The 23712-nt window shown below is 56.0% G+C and overlaps 1 protein-coding gene across 2 annotated transcripts; it reads right to left on the reverse strand.

Annotated features, from left to right (window-relative positions):
• Nucleotides 1–5077: 5077 nt before the first annotated feature.
• NTRK1 (neurotrophic receptor tyrosine kinase 1) lies at nucleotides 5078–23518 on the reverse strand. 2 transcript variants are annotated; one of them, XM_006051946.4, is made up of 17 exons: nucleotides 23249–23518; nucleotides 19957–20031; nucleotides 19628–19699; nucleotides 17969–18037; nucleotides 17076–17221; nucleotides 16705–16847; nucleotides 14071–14203; nucleotides 12209–12535; nucleotides 11793–11810; nucleotides 11572–11624; nucleotides 11195–11297; nucleotides 10561–10707; nucleotides 10114–10244; nucleotides 9736–9908; nucleotides 7265–7505; nucleotides 6749–6907; nucleotides 5078–5471 (listed from the first exon to the last, which is right to left on the reverse strand). In XM_006051946.4, the coding sequence occupies exons 1-17, from the start codon at nucleotides 23458–23460 to the stop codon at nucleotides 5286–5288; spliced, it is 2388 nt and encodes a 795-aa protein (XP_006052008.2). In that variant the 5' UTR covers nucleotides 23461–23518; the 3' UTR covers nucleotides 5078–5285. The 2 variants fall into 2 exon arrangements, with proteins under 2 accessions (XP_006052008.2, XP_044800152.1); XM_044944217.2 differs by lacking the exon at nucleotides 11793–11810.
• Nucleotides 23519–23712: the final 194 nt, after the last annotated feature.

Genomic DNA, 23712 nt, shown 5'->3' on the forward strand with positions numbered 1-23712 from the left:
ACCACACCCAGCATCACACCAGGAGCGCTCAGTCAGCTGCGTGGAGAGGGGCACATAACGTGTCACAGAACATTCGAGTGTCAACGGAGAAGGCTTTGCCTCAGATGAAAGTGTATGAGCCTCAGGAGAAGGGATGCCAGCCTTCTCTTCCCTCCCTCCCCCTCTCTCTCTTACACACATACGAACACACACACACACACAGACCTTAAAGCAAAGGGTAGTGAGCTGAAACCAAGCCCACATCTACCCCAGCTGTCCAGCCCAGGGCACCAAACCTAACTCCCCTCTCAGCCCTTGCCCCCCAAACTGTGTCTCTGAGTGTCTTCCTTTGAGAAACCCCAGGCAGCCCAGTTCCCACTCAAGGATAAGGGGTGTGGTGGCTTCATGAGATTTTTTTCTGAGCCCCTCCCAACACCCCCGTGAGCCCCGTTATAAGACCAAGTGAGCCTGGAGACTCAACAATCGATATCCCTCAAAGATGAAGATGCTAATAACTTTATCCCCTCTTGTCCTCCAACTCCCACCTACATTAGCTCTGACCACAGGCCCCAGGCAGCTGGGACCTGCAGTGGGCGGGCCTGGAGCTGAGTAACCCCTTCAGATCCAGGTGGGAAGCAGGAGGGCAGACTGCAGAAAGGACTTCCTGACACTCGGGATCAGGAGGCCACAGGGATAACAGATAGAAAGCCTCAGAAGCATGTTTCCCACCCCTGGTTGTATACATTGGAGACTCAACTCAGAGTCTGGGAGGATTCATGACCTCAGAAGCACCCTACAGAGGTGCCAAGGTCTGAGTAATCCCTGAGGGCTGCCCAGAGGAGGTGAGCCAGGAGGGGAGTTCCCACTTGGGAGTTGACGGAGTGGTGAATGGGGGCTGCTCTGGCCTTGCTCTCCATGCAGACCTGGCGCTCATCCTTCACCAGGGCTGGAGACCCACAGCCCATGGTGTTTTAGGGGAAGAGAGAAGCCCCTTCCTCCCTCACACTCTTCACAGCCAGGCTGGATCTCTCTTTAAAGCTGCTGCAGCTGGAGGGGGTGGTTTGGATCAAGGGACAAGAGCTCCTTTTTGGTGAGCACTATCCCCCCAAAAGGCTCCCCAGGTGGTGCCAGTGGTAAAGAACCCACCTGCCAATGTAGGAGACATAAGAGATGCAGGTTCAAGCCTTGGGTCAGGAAGGTCCCCTGGAGAAGGAAATGGCAACCCCCTCCAGTATTCTTGCCTGGAGAATCCCATGGACAGAGAAGCCTGGCGGGCTACAGTCCATAGGGTGGCAAAGAGTCAGACACCACTGAGCGACTGAGCACTCACACATGCACGTCCCCCCAAAACATTCTTCCTGCCAGCCTGGCCTATCACACCCCAAAGACCAGGGCCAACCTGTCACAGGAAAGAGAGAAGGAGGTGGGAAAGGAGGAAGAAGGGTGGGAAAGGGAAGAATGAAAACGGCAAACATTCACACAGCACCTACCACCCATCGGTCAGGCCCCCTTGGAGAGGCTGAACCTCATAATAAGCCTAGGAGATTGGTGCCGTTATCATCTGCATTTTGTAGAGGAGGACACTAAGACACAGAAAGACTGAGTAAATTACTCAGCATCACCCAGCTGGTAGGTGCAGAACCTGGCATTCTGGCAGCAGAGTCTAGAGCTTAACCTTCAGGGAACCAAGCCCTGGAAAAAGAGGAAGGGACCCAGCTGAGTGGAAGGGGAGCTGAAGAGTCCCTTAGTCCAAGGCACGACTAGAGGCAGGGCTCAGAATAAAACACCCTGGGACTCTGGCCCCAATCTGGCTCTCTCTAGCTTTTTTCTGTCTGCCCCGTGCGTGCACCTCTTGTTTCTTTGCGTGGCCCCAGGCTGCCTCTCTGTCTCCTTGGCCCTCTTTGCCCCTGTGAGCTCCACCAGCATCTCTGGCCCTGTCTTATCTCTGTCTCTCCCAGCTCCAGGTCTCTTCTCCCCACTGCCCCAGAGAGAGAAGCTTGAGAGCCGAAGCTGCTCAAACTTTCCATCTTAGGACTGGAGTCCATCAGAGCTGGGGTGGGGGTCAGGGGACAGAGAGCAACGGTTGGGAGTGACTGATGCTTAGAGCCACGGAGTCACCTCACTCCTCCCGGAGGGGAGGCTGAACTGCCTGATGGTTCAGCCTGACTAGACCGAAAGTTGGTCTTTCTGAGTCCTGGCTCCTCCTGGGACTGTCAGCCTTTCTCTCATCAAGCAGGTCACTTTAGGAATTGGGCAGGACAGGTTTTCTCCAGCTGGTACTTAGAGAGTCCTTGGCCTATGGAGTCCGGAATTTTCTCTAGGATCTCTCTTCAACTTGGGGGCTCAAGGGGACCCAGGACAGGACGTTCTCTACCCAGGCTGTCCCAGCACTCTGACTGTACTGTTCCTAGAAACCTAAACAGATGCTCTGCTCTCCTGTCGGGAACCTTGCCCCGGAGGGAGAAGGCAGGAAGGAGGCAGAGGCTGGTTGGGAAAGCTGGAAGCCTTGGATCCCTGGGTTATGTAGAGAGCCCATCCCCCCGCTGGGGGTGCCTGGGGAAAAACGCTGGCTGCCACGCCACTGTTTTCTCCTCTCGGTGGAGGATTTGGCAGAAGCCTCCTTAGAGAAGGGAGTTCTGGGTTCTTTCCTCCATGCTGGGTCTTCTTGTAGGACCCACCAGCTCATCTGATCCTTTGATTCCCAACCGAGACAGCTCTCCCTGAGAGCGAGGGATAGAGCGGGGAACCATGAGAGATGTGGGGGACTCAGATGTCTAATCCCCACAGCCTCAGGTGGCTGTCCCCGGCCCAGGTCCCCATAGGGTCCTCAGGGCCCCATTCCACTGACCCCCCTGTAGGTGCTCGTCTCATCTGGTGCTCAGCCCTTGGTGTGTGTGTGGCAGTGGCAGGGGTGGGCAGTTAATGGACGTGGCACAGTCAGGAGGAGATTAACAGGGGACGGGCAAGTGTCATGTCATGGCGGGTGGAGGGGAGCACCACTGAACACAACGGGATCCAACAGTTGGGGTAGGGGGAGCTGTGTGCCACCCACGTTTGCAGGGACACACGTGACTGTGTGCAGCAGGCAGCTGCACCTGTCAAAGAGCCATCAGCTGGAAGTGAAGGCTCATCAGTGAAGGGGCGGGACTAGGCGGGACTCCCTCCACACCACGCAGGACAAGGCCGCAGACCCCAACTGCCCAAAGGGACCAGAGAGACTGGCTTCACTGGCTTCAGTGCCTGTTCCCAGATCGATAAAAGCTATCCAGTGCCCTCTCCCACACCCTCACAGAAGTTTCCTTTTCTTGTCTTAACCTTGTTCCCAGAACCCCTCGCCCCACCTGCCCAGCTCTCCCTGCAACACCTCCAGCTGTGGTATTAAAAGCCTCTGATGCTCTTACCCTTGGAAACGCTCCACCTGCCCTGGCAGGTCCCTTCTGCTACCTGACCTCCATCCCCTCTGCTTCAGTGATGCTCAGTGCCAGCCAACCCCAGGCCCCCTACGCCTCTACCGGCAGAGTCTCCAAGGCTGGAAGTGTGTCCTACCTCCCTCCCCAGCCTGGAAGAGAGGCTCAAGGGGCAGAGGAGGTGGGGGCGATGGGAGTGTGGATGAGCCAGAAGGCTCCCCCCCCACAGGAGGCTGTGCTATGCTCCAGGACTGCCTGATTCAGCCGCTTGTCCCACTTGTGTCTGCTTATGCCACTGATCTGCACCTCTGTCTCTCCACTTGTGTCCACCCAGCTGTATGTCTCTTTCTCCTTCTCTGTCTGCACCTTCCCTGCAGTCTCTTGGCCTGTCTTCACGTCTACAGGTCTTCTCCCTTTCTTTTTCTGCATGGTCTCTCTCTTCGCACTGTCTCTGGGCTCACCCGTTGGATCTGATCCTCCGACCCTGTCTCTCCCAGCATATTCCAACCTCCTTTCCTCCCAGTCACTTCTGCTTAAGCCCTCCCTCCCCAGGAGTGGTGCCTCACCAGCCCCACCCAGCCCAGGACATGAGAAGAGGGCTTTTGAACTTGGCCTTCAGGGACCAGACCCCCCCATCAATCAACCTGCAGCCTTGGGTTAGACCTCCATTAGCACTAACCAGCCTGGACAAGAGGCAGACACCATCGGGCTAGGCCTCGGGGTGATAAGACCCAGATTGAATCACCGGGTGGGGGGAGCTGGACACCCAGGGACAAGAGACAGCCATGCTGTCGGCCCTGAGGAGCCATGGAGAGCGTGGGTTATTGCAGGAGCTGGGCAGGTGATTGGAAGTGATGGGGCTGGAGTAGGGGGGGGTGAAATTGCTTCTCCCTGCTCCTGGGTGAGGAAGATGGGGACAGGGCTTGGGTCCCGGGGTGGGGGGACCTCGCCCGGCCTCGGAGTTGACAGAAGCCTCAGGCCACTCAGTAAGACCAGTGGTGTTCCAAGGGACAGAGGGGCAGGGAGAGCATGCTCCTCCCTCAGGCAGAATGGAACGGGGAGATGGCCCACCTGGTCCTTAGGAAATAGCCACCTTGCTCAGTCCCTGGCCTCCAGGAACGGACCTCAAAGCACTCAGAGCCAAGAAGCGTGACAAAGCAGAAGGAAGAAGGTGTCCTGCTTCCCTCAGCCACTCCTTTACCCTACTCCTTCCGTGTCCCAGCCACACGTACACACACACACACGTGCACACATGCACCCATGTATGCAAGCTCTCCCCACCTCTCTTTCTTTCTCAACCATTTGTTGTATTGTGTGCTTGCTCTGTTCTGGGAACTCCAATACAAGGAAGACTCACCCCAGCAATGCTTCCATCCTGTCCACCACCCCATCTAACTTCAATCCCTCCCACTGCAGCCTTCCTGAATGAAACACAGAGACAGGCAATTGGGGTCTGAAGGTCTAGGAAACTTGACCCAAGACTCCTTCACTACCATGCAGACATGATGGCCATGGTACTAGGAGGCAAACTACAGCCCCGAGACAGAGGTGACAGCTGCATGCAGGAGGGGTAGGTAGCTGGGGTTCACCAGAGAGGGGGAGGCGCCCAGAGTCATCCCCTTACCTGAGCCCCAATAACCCCCTCCCAGAAGGATGTCATCCCAAGAATTGGCAAGAGACACAACCAAGGGATAATAAATATAATTGCTATGACGGAACCCTGCCTAGAGAAGCAGGAACATCCTGCACTCCCAGACCCCACCTGTCCCCTCCCGCATGCTGAGGGTGAGTTAGATGCTTTGAGATCACCCTGGGGCTGCTGGGAACCATGGCAGTTGCTGAGGGCAGGCTGCAGTACTCCGCATTTGGCTACCCAGCCCCAGGCCCTGGGCCAGCCTCCTAGCCCAGGACATCCAAGTAAACAGGAGGCGCCTGGGCCAGGGCTTGCAGCCGGGCATGCACATCCTTGATGCTGTGGCGTTGTTGGGGCTCCCGCTGCCAGCAGCCCCGCATAATGGCGTAGACCTCCGGTGGGCAGGCACGCGGCCGCTCCAGCTCACGTCCCTGCGTGATGCACTCGATCGCCTGGGGCCACCAGAGGGAGAGAGGAGAGGGCATACTGGGCCAGGGGCAGCAGAGTGAGGCCAGACCCAGCACTGCCTCTGCTTCACTGAGGCTCCCAAGGCAGGTCACACAATATGTCTGGGCCTCGTGGCGCCTAATAGTTTAAAAGGATGCAGTGAAGCCTAAGATTCCTTTTCACTCTGACTCTGAGCAGTGACAGGGATTAGAGCTAGATAGACCCTGTGAAGGCTGGACTAGGGTAGAACTGCATCCCAAAGGGCTGGAATCAGACCCTCAGCAGACTTGCCAGGTGGGTTGAGGAAGGAGAGGGGCCAAGACATTTGCCAAATCCATCAGCTAAGTGTTGAGGGCTGACTGGAAGAAGAGAAGTGTTCTCCAACTCTCAGCTCCAGAGGGCAAAAAGGAAATAGATCAGGGTTGCAGGTAAAGGACTTGAAAAGTGGGTCGCTTGCATTTTAAGGTAGAGGGCAACGCCACTTTTTCCATCTTCTGTAGATACCACTCTGTGGGCACCTAGCTCCTCTGACAAGGACACTGCAGTGGGAACGCTCAAAGTTTGACTCCAGGAAGGACTGCTAGAGAAGCTGACAGATCCAAAGGAGAGAATGTGGCAGGGAGATGGTTGAAGGGCCTGGAGCCTCTTCATCCCCCGCTTCTTCCCTCCCTCCACATTAGAGGACTTGGGTTATGGACGGCACTAATTCCATTCCTTCTCTCAGTGCTTGAGAAAATTAAAATCTATAACCCTCTCCCCCACCCCACTAGCCTCCAGGGAGCAGACTGCATTAGGAGGAGAAATGCAAATTGACAGCTGCGAGCCAAGGAGCGGGTGAGGGGAGCTGCTCTGCGAGAGGGAACACCTGGGGCCTGCTCTGGCTGTGTCCAATCTGGGGGGCAAGGGGAGGTGGGGACTGTCCTTCTTGCAGTCTAACCTCCAGCCTTCCTGCTGCAGGGTCAGGCGCGCCCAGGCTATGTTCCTCTTTCCACGCCTCTCCCTTTCACTCCGATAATGCCTACTAGGTCTACAAAATGCAGCGAGGGATGGTGGTCTGGGCTCCATTTATAAAGTGCTTTGAGGTTCTCCCAGGAGCCGGTTAAAATAGGAGAAGGTGTACAAGAATACAGTTGGGGTGGAGGGAACAGGGCCGGCAGGATGCCGGATGAGTGCCGGCGGCGGTGGGATGAGGGGCAGAAGGGGACAGAATTCCTCAAAACAGGGACCCAAAGGGTCAGGGAAGGGGTGGCCGGCAGGGAGCGAGCTGCGGAGCGGTACTGACCTCGGTGTTGGAGAGCTGGTACCAGGGTTGCTTGCCGTAGGTGAAGATCTCCCAGAGCACCACGCCGAAGCTCCACACGTCGCTCTCGGTGGTGAACTTGCGGTAGAGGATGCTCTCGGGCGGCATCCAGCGAATGGGCAGCATGGTGCGGCCTCCCACCTGCCGGCGGACGCCGCGTCACCTCCAGGGGGCGCCCGCCCCGCGGACAGCCTCTCCCGGCGCAGACCCGCCCCCAGCCCCGTCATTAAAAATAAATAGAAGTGGCTCTCCCTCCCAGGGCTAGGAGCGAGAAACCGATGGTGCCGTGTCCGTCCGGAACAGTGGAGACAGACCCTCCTCCACTGAGGGCCAAGGGAGTAAGTAGGAGGAGGGTTAAAAAACCAGGATCAGAGAGTCTCAGACCCCACACCGCCCGAGGAAGGCGTGGCCAGCAAGGGCATGCCCTCTAGGGGGACGCGGCCACGGCGTGTCTACAGTTTGGAGGCTGGGGGAGGGGTTGGGCTGAAAGACCCTTACGCGATAGTAGTCGGTGCTGTAGATATCCCGGCTCATGCCGAAATCGCCGATCTTAACCACTAGTCCCTGGCCCACCAGGCAGTTGCGTGTGGCCAGGTCCCGATGCACGAAGTGCAGACCTGCCAGGTACACCATTCCCGCAGCGACCTGGCTAGCCACGGCCAGCAGCTGCCCCAGGCCCAGGGGTCCCGGAGCCACGTCCTCCCCGCCAGCCAGCAGCTTGGCATCAGGCCCGTGGGACCTTCGAGAAAGAGTGAGGGAGAAGGGATGGGCTAGGAGGAGAGAACCTCGGGGGAGCCTGAGAGAAGGTGAGGGAGCTGGGGGAAATGGGGGAGGGACTCAGGGAAGGTAGGAAGGAGAGAACAGGAGAAGCAGGTGTCTGGAGGGGCTTGGATGGGGGCCGGCTGGTGTGCCCACCTCCAGAGCATCCCCTAGTGCCCACATTTCCCAAGTGCATGCCTCCCTCTCGGGCAGCCACCTTAAACTCCAACCTCAGCATCTAGCTGCCCGCTGGCTCCTACACCTCTTGCCCAGCTACATGTCTGACTAAAACCCAGCCAAGATGCTCAGCATCCTCCCCCAGGTGTGCCCCTGCCTCATGGAGGTGTGTCCCTCACCCAGGCTGTGAACCTGAAACCCAGGAGTCCTCCATTTCTGCCTCTCACCTTTGCCCTTAGTATTCAGCCATTCCTGTGGGATCTGCCTTCCTTCCCATGGCTTCCAGGATGCCCTCCTCCTCCCCACACCTATCCCTCCAGACCACTCCCCAAATACTCCTTCTTCTGAGGCTGTCTGAGCTGGTGGTTTTGTCAGTATTGCCCTTTTCCTACTGGCCAACTTTCTCCTCATCCATTTATTTCTTTGTTTATTCCAGACATTTGGTAAACATCTCCAGTGTGCCAGGCACCAAAGCTACAGCAGAGGGGAGGATGCAAATAGACGGGTTACAGCAGGGCAGCATGAGGGGCGCCTGGGGGCACTCAGGGTAGGGATGGAAGAAGTCAGGGAAGGCTTCCTAGAGGAAGAGACATCTAAACTGAGACTCAAGCCCTTAGGAAGGGAGGCTGACAAACCACTCGAAGGGATGGGAGACAGGCGTGGGTTATGTGGCTGGGAAAGGAGGCCCAGTGCACCAGGCAGAGATAGAAACCCAGGGGCAAGGAGAAGTAGACAGCCCCTCCTAGGGGAAGTCTTCCAGACTCGTCTAGGAGCGTTCATGAGTTTCCCCTTTGGTTTCCTTATGCTCTGTCTACCATATAAAGCTGCTCTCCCCACATCCTGGGCCCCAGATGGGTCCTCGCTGATATCCGGCCCCTAGCAGGGAGCCCACACCATGTCTGGTGAGCAAGGGGAAGGGCTTCTCTCTGGCCTCCTCTTGACCTGGATTCCTCTGAGCCAATCCACCTCCACACACAACCTCGGATCTGACCTCACCTCCCTCCTGCTCCACATCCTCCCCGGGCTCCTCCCCATCCTTAAGATAAGCTCCGACTCTGGGGTCTTTTCCAGCTGAATTCTACAGCCTGGCTACGTGAATGACCCAGCACTCTCAGTGGGGATGTTTAGAGACCAAATCACAACCATCAACTGTACAAAGACACTCATCCAGAACCACAGTCCCCTGTTGTCCCTCTTACTGGTGAGGAAACTGAGGCCAGAGAGGGGAACTACTTGGCAAGGAAGGCTCAGTTAACAAGTCGCAGTTGATCCCAAACCCTGGCCCTTTCTGCTCCATCCTGCTCCGACTTCGGGGGCTGGGCCAGGGGAACGGGGGGGTCCACCTCATCAGAGAAGAGTTCAGCAAATGGAACACGTGACCATCACACATCTGGATCATTTGTTACCTGTGTGCCTTTGGGCAAGTCACTGAACCTCTCTATGCCTCATCTGAGAAATGGGTACATTTCTAGAAGTTTTAAGTTATTAAACCTATCAGAGTTGTTCTGTCTCAAGCCAAAGAAAGGAAATTTGGGGGAATTTTCCTCAAGTATAAATTACCATATATCCTAGGTAACTATGAAAAATAAATATCCATTTAGATTATTACAGATACATAGGTATAAGCACATATAGTCATAAATGAATTGTAAAATATGTAACATAGCGCCTGGAACATGGCAAGCGCCTGATAAATGTTTGTCATTGCTGTTCTCATCATGATCCACACTGCCCCCTCCTATGGACACGGCTTCTGTGTGCCACACACAGATGCACACACATTCTCCACAAAGCCCAGCCATCCTGCAGCCTCAGCTCGTGGCTTCCGCTACTGCAGTCTCCCTGACACTGTCACTCTGCCCTCCACACGGACTCTCCCCACATCCACACATCTGCCTCAGAGCTCCTTGGGGACCGGAGCTGTGCCTTCCTTCTCCTTCCTGGTGTTCTCCCCAAGTTCAGGGTGTGCTTGTAGGGAAGGGAGGACAGCCATGGGCCGGGGGCCAGAGCCAGGGCCGGGCGGACCCTCGTACCGGAGGAAGCGATTGAGGTCACCGTGCCGCATGTATTCAAAGACCATGAGCAGCGGGCGGCCCTCAGTGCAGACGCCGAAGAAGCGCACGATGTGCTGGTGCTGAAGCATGGTGAGCAGCTCGGCCTCGCGCTGGAAGTCCTGCCGGGCGCTTTCAGACACCTCCTTCAGCGCCTGGATGGTAGGGTCGGATATCCCTGGATGCAGGCCCAGTCTTGACCATCTCACATCCCAGCTGGCCCAGCATCCACCCCCAAGTCGTGAACTAGGCCAGGTCCCAGCCTCTCCCCTCTCCCCTGTCTTGAGCACCCTGTCTTGGCATGACAGTGCTCTGGGAGGTGGGCCCTGGACCAGCAATACTTCGTGGCCAGGGTCTTACCTTGACGGCCACCAGCATCTTGTCCTTCTCAGGCAGCAAGTTGTGGCACTCGGCAAGGAAGACCTTCCCAAAGGCACCCTCACCCAGCTCCCACTTGAGCACGATATCTCGGCGCTTGATGTGATGAACACCTGGGAGTGGGGGCTTGCAGGATCAGCCAAGATCCCCAGTCTTGGAAGAGGGACGGGACAGGGGCAAAGACAGGACTGTCCCGCAGGGTTGTGCTTGGCACAGGGGGCGCCCGGCAAGACAGAGGGTCACACTGAAAGTGAGCCTTCACCAGGTCCCATGACGTGATGGGGACCTGGGTGGTGGGGGGCTGGGAGGAAAGGTTTGTTCAGGCCTGGGGTGGGCAAAGGCAATGACACCCAGGAACCTCTTCACATGCACACACATGTACAAACACACGCACACAGGCTCGCCCCCACCCTCGACCCAGCCCCTCACAGGCATCACTGAAGTATTGTGGGTTCTCAATGATGTGGCCTTGGAGTCCAGAGCCTTTGCCCTCGGTGGGAGACAAGGAGCTGCCACCCAGAGTCATGAAATGCAAGGACATGGCCAATCCATCCTCCGGAGCCAGCACAGCGGGGCCTGGGAAGGACACAGTCACGTGGAGGGGTCACAGCCCAAGCACACACCCTGGCTCCTGCCAGGCTGCAGGGTGCCAGGTGACCCCACCTCCTAACTTGCACGGGAAGAACTGAGGAGCTAGGAGGCAAGACAGTCGCAGGGGGAAGGGGAGGCACTCCAGCCATTCTCTGTCTGGCTCCTGTCCAATCCCAGGCCCCGTGGGCCACCAGAGAACTCCCCCACTGCCCCCCCGCAGAGCTCAGACCTCCCAGATCCACTTAGTGTTTGACTACAATCCAGCCACCAATTAGCAGCTGCTACTTCTGAAACTACCCTGGCTTCAGCACCGACACACTCACACTCACGAGTCCTCATATATCCCAAACACCCACTCTCTTGAACCCCATGTGTGCCCAGGCCCCCACACAGAGGACAGAGTCGGGAAGAACCAGGAGGAAATAAAGCCAGGAAGACAGACTGACGGCCCCTCCGCAGCCCCTCTACTCACGGTTGATCCCAAACTTGTTCCTGTGTCCACATTTGTTGAGCACAAGAAATGTTGTAGAAAGGAAGAGGCAGGCAAAAACGGCCAGGCCCACGGCCATCGAGACCTGGGGGTATGGGGTGGTTGGATCTAGGGGTCATCCTGAACCCTCAGAGCTCCCCACTAGTCAACCACTTCTCCATTCTGCATAGATGCCCAGAGCCAGGCCCCCGCACCTGCCTTCTCCTCCCCTGGCCCCCGAGTCACGGCTGTGAAGGTGTTGATGGAGCTCAGGCCAGACTCTGCTGCTCTCTGTGCTCTGACTGGAATGACATACAGAGGAGCCTCCAGCCCAGCTTCCTGTCCTAAGTCCTGAACAAGCTTCCACTTCCCATGCTTACCCCAAAAGGAGTCTCATCCTTCTCCACTGGGTCTCCGGAAGTGCTGTTGGTGTCTGTGGGGACACAGGGTAGAAAGGCTTTGTCACAGGTTGTATCTCCTCCACAGACTCCCCATCCTGGCCCCGGCTGAACCCTCAAGGGTTAACTGTGCCCCCTGCCCCAGCGGCAGCTCCCAGCTCCAGGGACCACACAGAACCTGCCCTCCGGCATGGGCTACTCACCCACTGGCGAGAAGGAGACTGCAGCAGGAGGGAGGAGAGAGAGCAATCACATGGAGGAAAAGAGCAGGGAGTCCCCTTCCCCCTCTGGACTCATCCCTTCCTGGGTGGGAGTGGGAGGGGGAGGCGGAGCTGCTCCAGCTGGGCCAGGGATGCCCTGGTTCATGGCTCTCTCTTCAGCCAGCCCTAGTGAATGGAATAACTCGCTACAGGACTCTTAGGGCTGGGGAAGGCTGGGGCAAGGAAGCCAGCACAGAGCTGGACACCAGAACTCCAGGCTACTTTCTGTCCGGGACCAGGCCCTCCAACTTCCAGGGTCAAGATCACAGTGGGAAGTGGGCCAGGCCTCCCCGGACACCTGGATCTGCACCCGGTTGGGGCCCAGGGGGTGGGAGCAGGGTTCAGGGTGGCCCTCGCACCAGGAATGGGGTCCTCAGGGTTGAATTCGAAAGGGTTGTCCATGAAAGCGGCCATGACCCAAGCGGCAGCCTGGCCCAAGGGGTTGGTTGCCAGCAGCGTGTAGTTGCCGTTGTTGACGTGGGTGGGCTGGTTGAGGCGCAGGCAGCCGTGGCGCATCGTCTCGTTGGCTGCCAGCTCCAGGAACTCGGTGAAGATGAAGGAGGTCTCGTTGAGCACAGAGCCGTTGAAGAGCCAGCGCAGAGAGGGCGCCGGCTGCCCGTCCACCGAGAAGGGGATGCACCAGTGGTGCTGCTCCACGGCGGCCTGCAGATGCACGCTGGCCGGGACTGCGGGCCGGAGAGGGTGACAGGGAGAGTCAGCAGGCGTCCCGGGGAGGCTGAGCGTGGACAGTCAAAAGGGGCAAGCCTAAGAGAAACAGGTCAGCGGGCTCCAAGAAATTCACAAGGAGAGATGTTTTGAAGAAAGCTGACAGTAAGTCTTAAATAAAGTCAGGCAGCAGGTGTATACATTCAGAAGCTTAAAGAATTTAAGCGGTGGGTTTAAAGTAAATAAGTAACAGTCCTAGAGAAGTAGGGTTCCAGCTCATAGAAATTAGACATGGAGTCTTTCGGATGAGGGAATCCAGAAAAATTTAGTGTAGTCAAGCTTAAGGGGATCTGGAAGGGGCCTAAAAGATCAAACAAGCAAATATATATATATATAATTTTTAAACTTTTTGGAAAAAGATATGGGTTTGAAATAGACCCAACCTGAAAGAAGTAAAAGACCTTCAATAATAGAAAAAAGTATATATATATACATATATATGTATGTGTGTGTGTATACACACACACACACACGGGGTTCTCAGTGGACAAGAACTGGGTGAAGCACACTACTGCTAAAGAATCCACCTGCCAATGCAGGAGACGTAAGAGACGCAGGTTCGATCCCTGGGTTGGGAAGTTCCCCCGGAGAAGGAAATGGCAACCCACTCCAGTATTCTTGCCTGGAAAATCCCATGGACAGAGGAGCATACATATACCCAATTGACACTGGAATTCCAGCCAGCATTCATGCAGCAGCATACTATTCAGCAGTGGAATGAATGAACTAATTGTTACTCTAGTTAACATAAACGAATCTTACAAATATAATGTAGAGCAGAAGAAATTAGACACAAAATAATATATGAGGTATGATTCCATTTATATAATGTACAGGATCAGACAAAACTCAACCATGCTGATAGGGAAGCATATGTATGTAAAATTATTTTTAAAAGCAAGGAGATGATTGTCACAAAAGTCAGAATGGGGTGGAGGAGAAGGATGGGGTTCTGAATAGTGAGAAAGGGGTGTCTTCTGAAGTGTCTGTAAGCCGAATTATTGTTTAAAGTGTATATGTTTTATGTACATATCTATGTAAAGTATGTTTCCCAAGAAAAGAAGAAAAAATTATACCATGTAGAAGATTTTAAATAATTTGTTGGCAGACCTAGAGAAATTAGACAGTGAGCCTAAAGAGAAACTTGCATGGAGAATTTCTTCTTTTAAAACTAGGAAGTAGGGCAAAAGTCCTACAGAGGAATGAACATGAAGAAATACAAGGGAGCAGAGAGAATGGATGTCGCTGGTGTTGAGGGCTTCAGTAGCAAGACTTGGGCAGGGGGTCAAAAAGAAATCCTTCTCCATCCCTCTGGCCTTGACGAGCCCCCAGGACATCCCTCAAAGGATCAGTTCATGGGAATCTGGAAAGAGCTGGGAGGGAGCAGCTGTGGACACACGTACATCCCATCCCTTTCCTGCAGCCCCCGACCCTCACATCCTCTTTTCCGGGAAGCAGGGATGGGGTGGGCACAGAAGCAGTCACTGGCACTCACAGGAGACGTTGACTTGGACGGAGACTTCAGCCCGGCCCACATCATTCTCCGCCCAGCACGTCACATTCTTCCTATTGAGGTCACTGGTGACATTGGCCAGGGTCAGCCCCAAGGACGGCAGACTCCCAGATTCCTGGGTCAGAGCAAAGAGGGGAAAATCAAGAAGAGCTTCAGCTGGCTTGGGGCTGGAGGCAGCTGGGCAGGGGGGTGGAGGGGGGCAGAGCTGATGTCTTTGGGGAACCCCTCTGGCTCCAGGTGGAAAAGAGAGGGAGGGACGGGAAGGGAAGAGGTGTGGGAGAAAATATGGCAGAGGATGGCCCTCCTTCAGAGCCTGTTTACACCTTCTCCTGGATCACTGATTTAATGATCTGAAAAATCCAGAACACAACCAATAACCTCAAAATAGGCGCAAAGTCTCCCAAACCATAAAACCACCCATCTGAACAGCTGAATACAAGTCACAAATCCCAAGTATAGAAATGTACACAACCAATTGGAAAACCAGCTAGGACCTCACCACCTACTCATTCTTGTTTAACACATAATTCTAAGAAATTTAGTCTCAGCCCAAGGTAGATCAGAAACAAAGAGATGGTGCTGATAACGCAGCAGCAGTTAGGAGCAACAGTAGAACCATGATGAATACCTTTGGCAGATGGAAAAAGAGAGTGAAGTTAGAGAGAAGCTAAGTGACTTGGTTCTGAATCATCATCGAAAGACTGACTCAGATTCAGATTCTCTTCCTGAGACACCACGGAGGTTATATGGCCCTAAGACAATTTTTTAATCTTGCTGAACAAAGATTTTCTTATTTTGTAAACTGAGGAGGTAGACAAAATGATCTTTTGACATTTTTAGAAAGCTATTTTCATAAAATGATGAACATAAATGAAGTAGTGGGCAAATCTGATTTTTCTGGAAATTTCGTGAATGTGGAATCCCTTGAATAAATGCCAGGGAAGGTGAACTTTCTCTGGGCTTCGACTGGAATATGTGAGTTCACATATTCCAGAAGAGCTATCCAGCCTCTTGTGCAAGCCCTGAGTTCCAGCCACTTGAAGGGGAAGCCCTGCCTAAGCTTCTCTCAGCTGTTCCAGCTCCTCCAAGTCACTCTAGAATATGGTATCCCATGAACTCTTCCCTTTGAGCTGTTCCGCCACTCTCCTGATGGTGACTTGATGGGGACCAGCCTCCCCTCCCCTCTATTTAAGCTACGGGATGGCTTTTCTACAGAAAGTCTCTAGAAGACAGAAGTGAAGCTCCCAAAGAGAACAGCAAAAATCTGGAATTTCTCCAAATGTATAGCTTATCAAAGGTCTCTCCACTGAAGGTCATGGCTTCTGCCTTGCCTGCTGTTTCATTACTCAACCTTAGAGGCTCTGATCTATGGGAAGGTGGGACCACTCGGTGGCCAGCGGTCCCCCTACCGTGTCTAGACCTCCTGCTCAGGACTCCAGTGGTTCCTCCTTCAGTGTTGTCCCAGGTTGTTGTCGTTTAGCTGCTATATTTGACTCTTTGAGACCCCATGGACTGTAGCCCACCAGGCCCCCTCTGTCCGTGGGATTTCTCAGGCAAGAGTACTGGAGGAGGTTGTCATTCCATTCTCCAGGGGATCTTCTAGACCCAGGGATTGAATCTGCGTCTCCTGCTTGGCAGGCGGATTCTTTACCACTGAGCCATTTGGGAAGCCCAAGGGACCACCAGCAATTCTGGGGTTGATTCCCTTTCCAGAGCGAGGGCCTCCAAACTAGACCCCACACCCTGCTTTCACTGGCCCGACTCCTTCCAGGGCCTGGACTCTGTGTGTCCACCCACGCGTGGCCAGCTTTTGGGTGGGCACAGACAGATGTCGACCCCTGCTGTCCTTGTCCATGAAACCTCCTGAGTCAGTTATGGCTACTCTTGGCTGCCTGTTGCCAGCCTAAGGACAAAGGGCAGGATCTAGGAAGATGCCCAAACTGGATAAGAGAGCTAGAGGCCAGCAAGTGCCCAGAGGCAGGGAGAACATCTGAAGGCCATCATGTCCATCTCCTCAGCTGACAGATAAGAAAACCAAACTGCAGTCGGATTGGGGGATTTTTCCAAAAGTCACTCCAAGAATTAATTAGTGAGAGAGCTGAAACCAGAACTGTGCCTCCCTTACTAATACGCTCATCACACACCCAAAAGGATGCTGCTTCTGGATTCTCTAGAAAATGACTGGAAGGCCCTGAAGAACTGGCCTGGGCACAGGACCACAAATGTTGTTCCCTCTCCGTGGTCCTCAGTGTCCTTATCTAGAAAGGTGGATTGGAGAGCTGGTGTGTTGGGTTCCCCGGGTCAGCTCCAATATGGGAGGGCTCTGTGACCCTCTCTCTTTGCAGCCAGCATATCTTCCCAGAGTGGGGACCTACATTATAGCTGATCAGTGGAGCCTGGGGTCCCTGCTGGACCAAGGTCTGCCCTGAGGGCATGTGGTGTGCCTATAGCTACCCAACAGCACAAGCCTGAGTCCCAAGGGTCTAAACCATCTTGGTCCATCTCTCACCCTTTATGGGCTTCTTATTTGCTATCTCTCTTTCCCTGTCTTCGTTCCCTGTGCTCGGGTGCATCAGGAGGGGGGCGTGGGGGCGGGGACGATGGAGAGCTTCTCACCATCACTGTGGCTGACCCCTCCAGCTCCGCGAGGATCCAGCCAGCCTGCTCCAAGCCCTGCCCCTCCACCTGGCACTGCAGCAACACGTCGGCCCCCACATCCACGGAGGCATTGGACATCTGGATCTTCAGCGTGGGCTCACCTGGTGCCCGAGGGGTGTTAGAGCCGGGAGAGGGCTCCAAATCCTGCCTGGGGACACTGATCCTCCCTCCGCCCTCCCCAGTGACCCTGCCCCTGCCCCTCAACCTTCAGTTTCTCCCAGCTCTCTGCCCCAGTCCCCCCTTCAGGGCTCGTCCCCCGAGCCCTGCCCAATGCCCTCCCCCCAGGGGTGCCCTCTTTCCCAGCCCCTCACACCACCTGCAGCACCTACCGCAGCTGGCGTTGGACATGAGGGCAAGGGGCCCCTGCCCCGGACACTGCAGCTTCTGTTCCCGCACTCCTCCCCGCCCCTCCTCCTCCCAGCGCTGCAGCCAGAGCAGGGCACAGGAACAGTGCAGGGGGTTCCCCGACAGGACTCTGGTGGGTGTGGGGGAAGAGAGAGAGTCGGGGGGAAGGGCAGATGTGAAGGAAGTTCTACAGCAGGAGGGAGTGCAGTTAGATAGCGGGGTGGACTGTCTAGAGGTGAAGGAGTGGGGACATGGGAGAAGTTCCTCTCATGGACCCCTTTCACGAGACATTGAAAGAAACAGAATGCCAAAAATCAAAGACAGCCAGCTACAGGCTATTCAGAATTGCCCCACCCGGGCTCCCCAGAGTGGCAAGCCAGGTGAGGGCTCCGAGTAGGGTGGCAAGGAGGGAAGGGCACTCACTGCTTTCTGGAGTGACACCCAAAGGCCTTAGGTGCCCACCAAACACATCCCACTGCTGTCCACCCACCCCACGAGCTTGGTGTGCTAGGAATGTGGGCAGATATGCCCTTGTGCACAGGCCCAGAGAACCGTGCCAGCCCCTGGCCCTGAGAACACATAGCTCTCCACGCCTCCCCCCCACCCCAAATGTCCCCAGGGCAATAATCCCCTCAGTGGCTGCAGGGAGCCATAGCCTCTGCTTTGATGGGAGTGGGGAGGGCGGTGGTTCACAGACGTGCATGTGGACAGCCAAGCATGCCATCCCCACAGAGAACCCCCTACCCCCCCCATCGCAACAGTTCCATACAGACACAGTGACATACCTTCACAGAGACGTACAGGCACTCGAGGGCCCGCACAGAACACACACACTCACACACTTGCTGCCCTTGCCCCTGGAAGCTCCCACACTCACAGTTCCTGTAAGGAGAGGCCCTGGACCGTTTTCCAGGACAGAGTCTCCAGAGCGTTGAAGGAGAGATTCCTGCAGGAGTTGAGACAGAGCAGACAGACCCCTTGAGTGACCCGACCTCGGTCTGACCCAGAGTGAGTGAGGGGAGGAGCCAGGAGGAAGTTGACATCTGGCTCCCCCACCCCGGCCCTGGCAACTACAAGTAGCCCATGGGCGAGGCATTGGGGTGGGGGTCTGGGTAGGCTCTTTGAGTCCCATCTTCTCCCTGGGACAACAAGGGTTAACCCCACTTAACCCCCTCCCAGACCCCAGGGAGGAGGGGGTCTGAAGTAACAGCCGCTCCCCCTCCCCCACTCTTGGCCCCAGCTGGCAAAGTGCTGAGGCCCCAGCTGGGGGCAGGGGCTCCATCTGTGCTCCCACTGAGCCCAGGACAGGGCCAGCGAGGAGGGGAGGATGGGCTCCCATCTCGCTTGCCCTCTGCCGGATGCCTCGGAACTCAGAGTCCTTCCTCAGGTCCCCTCCCCACGCCTCCTTCCTTCCCCTCCTCAAGGACTAAGGAAAGGGACCGCAGGCCCCCAGCCCCCAGTTGCAGAGACAGAGAAAATGAGTTTTTCGGCGAGGGGCCGGCTCCAGGACTCTGGAGCTGCCACACCTGCGACCTTCTGCTTCTGAGGGGCCTGCCCTGACCTTTCTCCTTGCCTAGCTGTCTTTTGGTTTGTGGGGGCTGAGTTGGAAAGTAGCCACTACACAGGGATCATCAGCAAGACCCATTTTAGTGCCAGGCAGAGCTGACTGTCCTTCTGTCCTGCCGCTTACAGTTATATGACCTCAGCCCAGAAACTTATCCTAGCTGATTCTCTGAATCCTCATCTCCAAAATGGGGATGACGCTACCTCTCTCACCAGGCTAATGGTGAAGATTCACTGACAATAAATATTGTGAGGTGTCAGAGTAAGCATTTTTAACTGAAGCCCCCACACCTAGTAAGGGAGGTAACATCACCTTATCCTTTCGTTAAATCACAGGACACAACAGAGAGTTTAGAGTCCCCGCACAACTGCGTGAGTCAGAGGCTCCCACCACACTTCCCATCTCGCCAGCTGCCCCAGGTGCGAAGGAGGAGCTGAACTCCTACCCTCAGGAGGCCAGGGGATGGTTTACCAGGGACTCTAAGGGTCTTGCCTTTGGAGGTCTCTCTCGCCCATGCCCTCTTCTCTACAAAAGGGATGCCTGTGACTCCCAGAGGAGTGTGCCAAGTGACTGATCTGATCTCCCAGCACCCAAGACATCCCAGAGATCAGGAAATGGTTGGGAGACAGAGTCCCGGTCAGAACCCAGGGTCCCGCTCCTGATCCTTGCCCCCTTTGGACTGCGTGTGTCTGAACCCCGGGAAGAAAACCGAGGCAGGCACCATGAAAAGTGTCCTGCAGCATGAAGCATGGAAGCGAGACAGCAAGAAGGACCTTCTAGTTGGCAGGGGCGAGAGCTGAGAGGATCACCATCCCTGAAGTGGATGAGAAAAAGGCCCAGGAGAGTGGGTGGGATGACTCTCCTAACCAGACTGGGGCCGTCCTCAGAACAGTGCCCTGGGGAGGGCCAAGCCCATTAGCCGCCCAAGCCTAGGTGTCTCCCAGCCCGCCCTGCCCAGCCCCGGTCACTCACAGTCGACTGAGCCGCGGAGTGTAATGGAAGGCATTTGGCGCCACAGAACGGAGACCGCTCTTCACGATGGTGCTGGGGAGGGCACAGAGGGGTCAACACTGAGGGGAGCAGTTACCTGGGCCCCTGCTCTCCACCCATGCCCGCCCCCCAGTCTCTAGTGCTGAGCCAAACACTTCCTCGGCAACCCTGGATCCCTGAGGCCACCAAGCTCTCTGGCCAGCCAGCGCCTCAGTCCTCAGCCACCCCAGTCCACCCAGGCCCCTCGCGCCCTTGGTCCTAGCACCCTCCCTGACCCTCTGGTCTCCCAGGCCCTGTGCGGAGCCCCTCACAGTTTCCTCAGCTCCCCCAGGCCCCTCAGGTCACTGAGCTTCAGCTGCTGCAGATGCTGCTGGTTCTCGATGTAGCTGTGGGGAGAGAGGATGGGAATCACAGAGGCCCAGGCCCACACTCGAGTCCCCACACTCACCTGCCTCCCTCCCTCCCTCCCACATGCACCCACAGGCATCCAGTCACACAGAGACCTGTTTACATGTGTAACCATGAACAGGCAGGCCCACACACCCATCCACATACGCACAGAGACCCTCACACAGTCACACAGTCCCATGCCTGCATCCTCACACTATCACACATGCAAGCACACACACAGAGATGTGTAAAGATATACACAGAGACGCACCTCCTCACATACACCAGCATATGCATGTGTGTCCCCATGTACACGCTTACACTCTCCCATATAGACACACATAGACACATAGCTCATGCATGCACACACATGTACATGCATGTGAGAATGTGTGGGCATTACTCGCATGCACAGACACACATGAGTCCATTCGCAGCCTGGCGTCCTGCTTTTAAACACAGAGCCTCTCCTGCACATGCTCAACAATGGGGGGTCATGCTCAAACACTCGCTTCCATGAGGGGCCTAGCTCATCACTGCCACTGCCCCACCCAGCACAAAGGAAGGCCTGGGGCCATGAAAATACGCGCTCCCAAACACACCCGCTCAGAGACCACTGTCTGGGCTCACCCATACTACTGGGCATGCGTTTGAGAGCACGCACACACACACACACACCCACACACACATGCCACCCTCTCCCCCTCAAAGCCACTGGCCCCTCCCCACACTCAAGTGTAAACCCCTCCATTCTCCAGCCCCCCCCACCCTGGCATCTTTCAGCAAAGCAAGTGACAGGCATACAGGCTGTCAGTCAAGGACCCCTTGAGCCCCTTCCTGCCCCAGGAGGGACCCAGCAAGGAGAAAGGGGCCATGAGAGAAAGGAGTCAGAGTTGGGAACGGGAAGAGGCATCGACTGGCTGTCTCACGCAGTGAGAGAGCAATGGGAAGGCTGGAGGGGCAGGGGATGTGCAGAAAAACAAAGAGATAGCGAAACAGAGACACCTAGGAAGAGGAACTGACAGGAAGAGACTGGCAGAGAGACAGAGACAGACAAGGAGAAAGACAGATAAGAAAAGGGAGACAGAGAGATAAGCACAGAGAGCCAGAGAAAGCAAGATAGGGGGCAGAGAAAGAAAGAAGTAAAAGCAGGCATGCAGGGCTGGGGGATTTCTGCTGCCCTGGGGCCCTGTCCAGCTTCTGGATCTCACACGCCAGGGAGTTCCTGAGAAGTCAGCTGCCCTTGCAGGGGCACGTCATGTCCCCCCCCAACGCCCCCCACCCCTGCCGCACACACACAGGGGCTCCTGACTCACTGCCTGTTCTCAGAACTCTCTCCCTCTACCCTGTTCTTCCTAGCCTTTGGAAACCAGGGCCAGCCCGAATGACCATCCCCCGCACATACACACACTGCCAGCCCTTCCCAGACTTGGCCCCTGCAGGACACCCAGGTGTCAGGTCATCAGTCCCCTGAGGTCTAGGGAGTAAATTCCAGTGACTCTGAGAGTTGGTCCCTATCCTACCCACTCACCCCCCAGCTCCTGCCAAGAGAGTGTAGAGGTGTAGGGACCTCAGGAGGGGGTGAGGGACCCGGGGAGGGAGTGAGAAGGTAGGGTGGCCGAGTATGTGCAAACTGTCAGGCAGCGTGCTCAAAGCTGCCTCATTCGTTTGGATTCATAATCAATCTGTCTATTCGAGTCCATTATCTCCTCGTTAGCTCTGCGGGTGAAGGAGGAGGAGGGGACCTTGCAGATGGAGGCAGGGGTTAGACTGCTGCCCCACCCAGAGGGACAGCTCCACTCACACCCTGCATGGCTTCCAGCCCCCAGCCCCCACCTGTCCACACTCCCCACTCCCACTTCCCCCCTGCTGGACCCACTAGGGGCTTGAAAGGGAATCAGGAAAAGAGTGCTGATGGGGAACATACAAGAGCCTAGACACTGCTTTGCAGACCCAGAGTGACAAATGCACAGGACTGGGGGTGGCAGACTGGACTTCAGGCCTCCCTCCCATCATGCAGAAACCTAGGTCCAGACCAAGACAAGGCCATCTCTCCTCCTGGCCTCCCTAGGGCCATTAGGGAGCGAGATTGAGTACCTTCCCGTTAATTACCACAAGATACCCGAGTAACTCAGTGCCAATTATCGTAGGCTGCTCAAGTCACTTCCAGACATTGATGGCCCCTGCCACAGATAACTTTCAGGCTATTACTGCATGAGGCCAGGGTTCCTTGCCCACTGTCTAACCCCAGGCCTAATAGGAGGAGGATATTCTAGCAGGTCCTTTCTTCTTCTAGAAGTCTTGCTGGCCCCACCAGCCACATAGAATACTCAAGTATTTTCCAGACACCATCATATGATGCTTGAGTATCTCTAAGCCAATTATTATAGAATACCCCCATAGGTTTCACCAGTTGCTAAAAAGTACTTGAGTATTTTGTAACCAATTAATGCAGGATGAGTATTTTGTAACCAATTAATGCAGGATGAGTACTGCAAATGTTGGCGATTCCTCCCCGTTTCAGGTCAGGAAGGGAGGAGAATCTCTCAGCAAGGGCAGTCTCCCTATCCAAAGTAGAGAGAAAAGGGTGGTGAAGGAGATGGGGATGGAGAGAGGGGAGCTTGGAGGGGCTCTCATTTCCTGCCTCCAAATCAAGCCGTGGTGGGGAGGAGAGATGGTGGAAATCGGGAGAGGAGAGCTCAACCACCAAGCTATGGCCCCTCAGCGCCTCCCACCTATTTCAGTTCAATTTCCAATTCAAGAGAGAAGAGCTGACTTTGCCTGGTCATGACAAGGAAGGGGGTAAGGGCAGATTTATCCCTGGGAAAGGAAAATGGTAAGGGTACCAAACTGGGGGTGGGGAGTGTTCTCTGCAGATAACCACCTCCTGTATAGGGCAGAGGGTGGGCTCCTGGCTGAGCTCCAGAAAGCGATTTCTAGAAGGCTGGACTCTCTCGGATCTGGTCCACAGAGAGCCCCCTCTTCCTCTCCTCGAAGCTAGCACCTAAGCTGCCCTGAGCCCAGCATCCAGGCAGTAACTGCGGAGGCTGTCAAGGCAGCAGAGGAAAACCAAGGCACAGCCGAGACTTAGCGTGTTATCGGTCTCCCGCCGCACCCGCCCCTCCTGATCTAGCACGCAAGCGGTGAGTCCGCGCCCACGGGGCACGGCTATGCCCGCCTGTCCCCGCGCCCTCTGGCTCGCCAGACACTCACAGCTCCGTCAGGTTCTCGGCGCCTGGCAGGTGGAGGAGGTTATCCAGGGCCCCCGGCCGGGAGCAGCGTAGCCCCGAAGGGCCGTGGGGGCAGCAGACATCGGGGCAGGATGCAGCGCCCGCAGATGCCAGCATCAACCAGGCCAGCAGGCTTCCCGGCCCCGTAGCCCGGAGGTGCCCGCCAGGTTGCCCGCCCCGTCCGCCTCGCAGCATCGCGACGGCGCCCGCCTCGCCGCGGCCGGGCAGCCGTCTGTGCGCTTGCAGCAGCGGCTGCCGGGCCTCCCCCGACATGTGCGCTGGGCGGTGTTAAAGACCAGCCGCCAGGAAAGGGCGGAGCCAGAGGCCCCCGCCCGACCTCGCCCCGCCCCTTCTGTCTCCAACCCCGCCCTCTCCTCTTCTAAGTCGCGAACTCTGCCCCAACCCTCTTCCGAGGCCCCCTGCGCCAGCCTACTCCCCCAAGGTCCC

Source organism: Bubalus bubalis, chromosome 6 (assembly GCF_019923935.1).
Source record: "Bubalus bubalis isolate 160015118507 breed Murrah chromosome 6, NDDB_SH_1, whole genome shotgun sequence".
NCBI lineage: Eukaryota > Metazoa > Chordata > Mammalia > Artiodactyla > Bovidae > Bubalus > Bubalus bubalis.

Excerpts from the sequence above, each read along its gene's own strand:
- NTRK1 (XM_006051946.4), bottom strand. The coding sequence starts at position 23,460 with ATGCTGCGAGGCGGACGGGGCGGGCAACCTGGCGGGCACCTCCGGGCT. Across the intron at positions 7,506-9,735 it reads GACCTCAATCGCTTCCTCCG|GTCCCACGGGCCTGATGCCA; the intron begins GTACGAGGGTCC and ends TCTTTCTCGAAG. Across the intron at positions 5,472-6,748 it reads ACCAGCTCTCCAACACCGAG|GCGATCGAGTGCATCACGCA; the intron begins GTCAGTACCGCT and ends TGGTGGCCCCAG.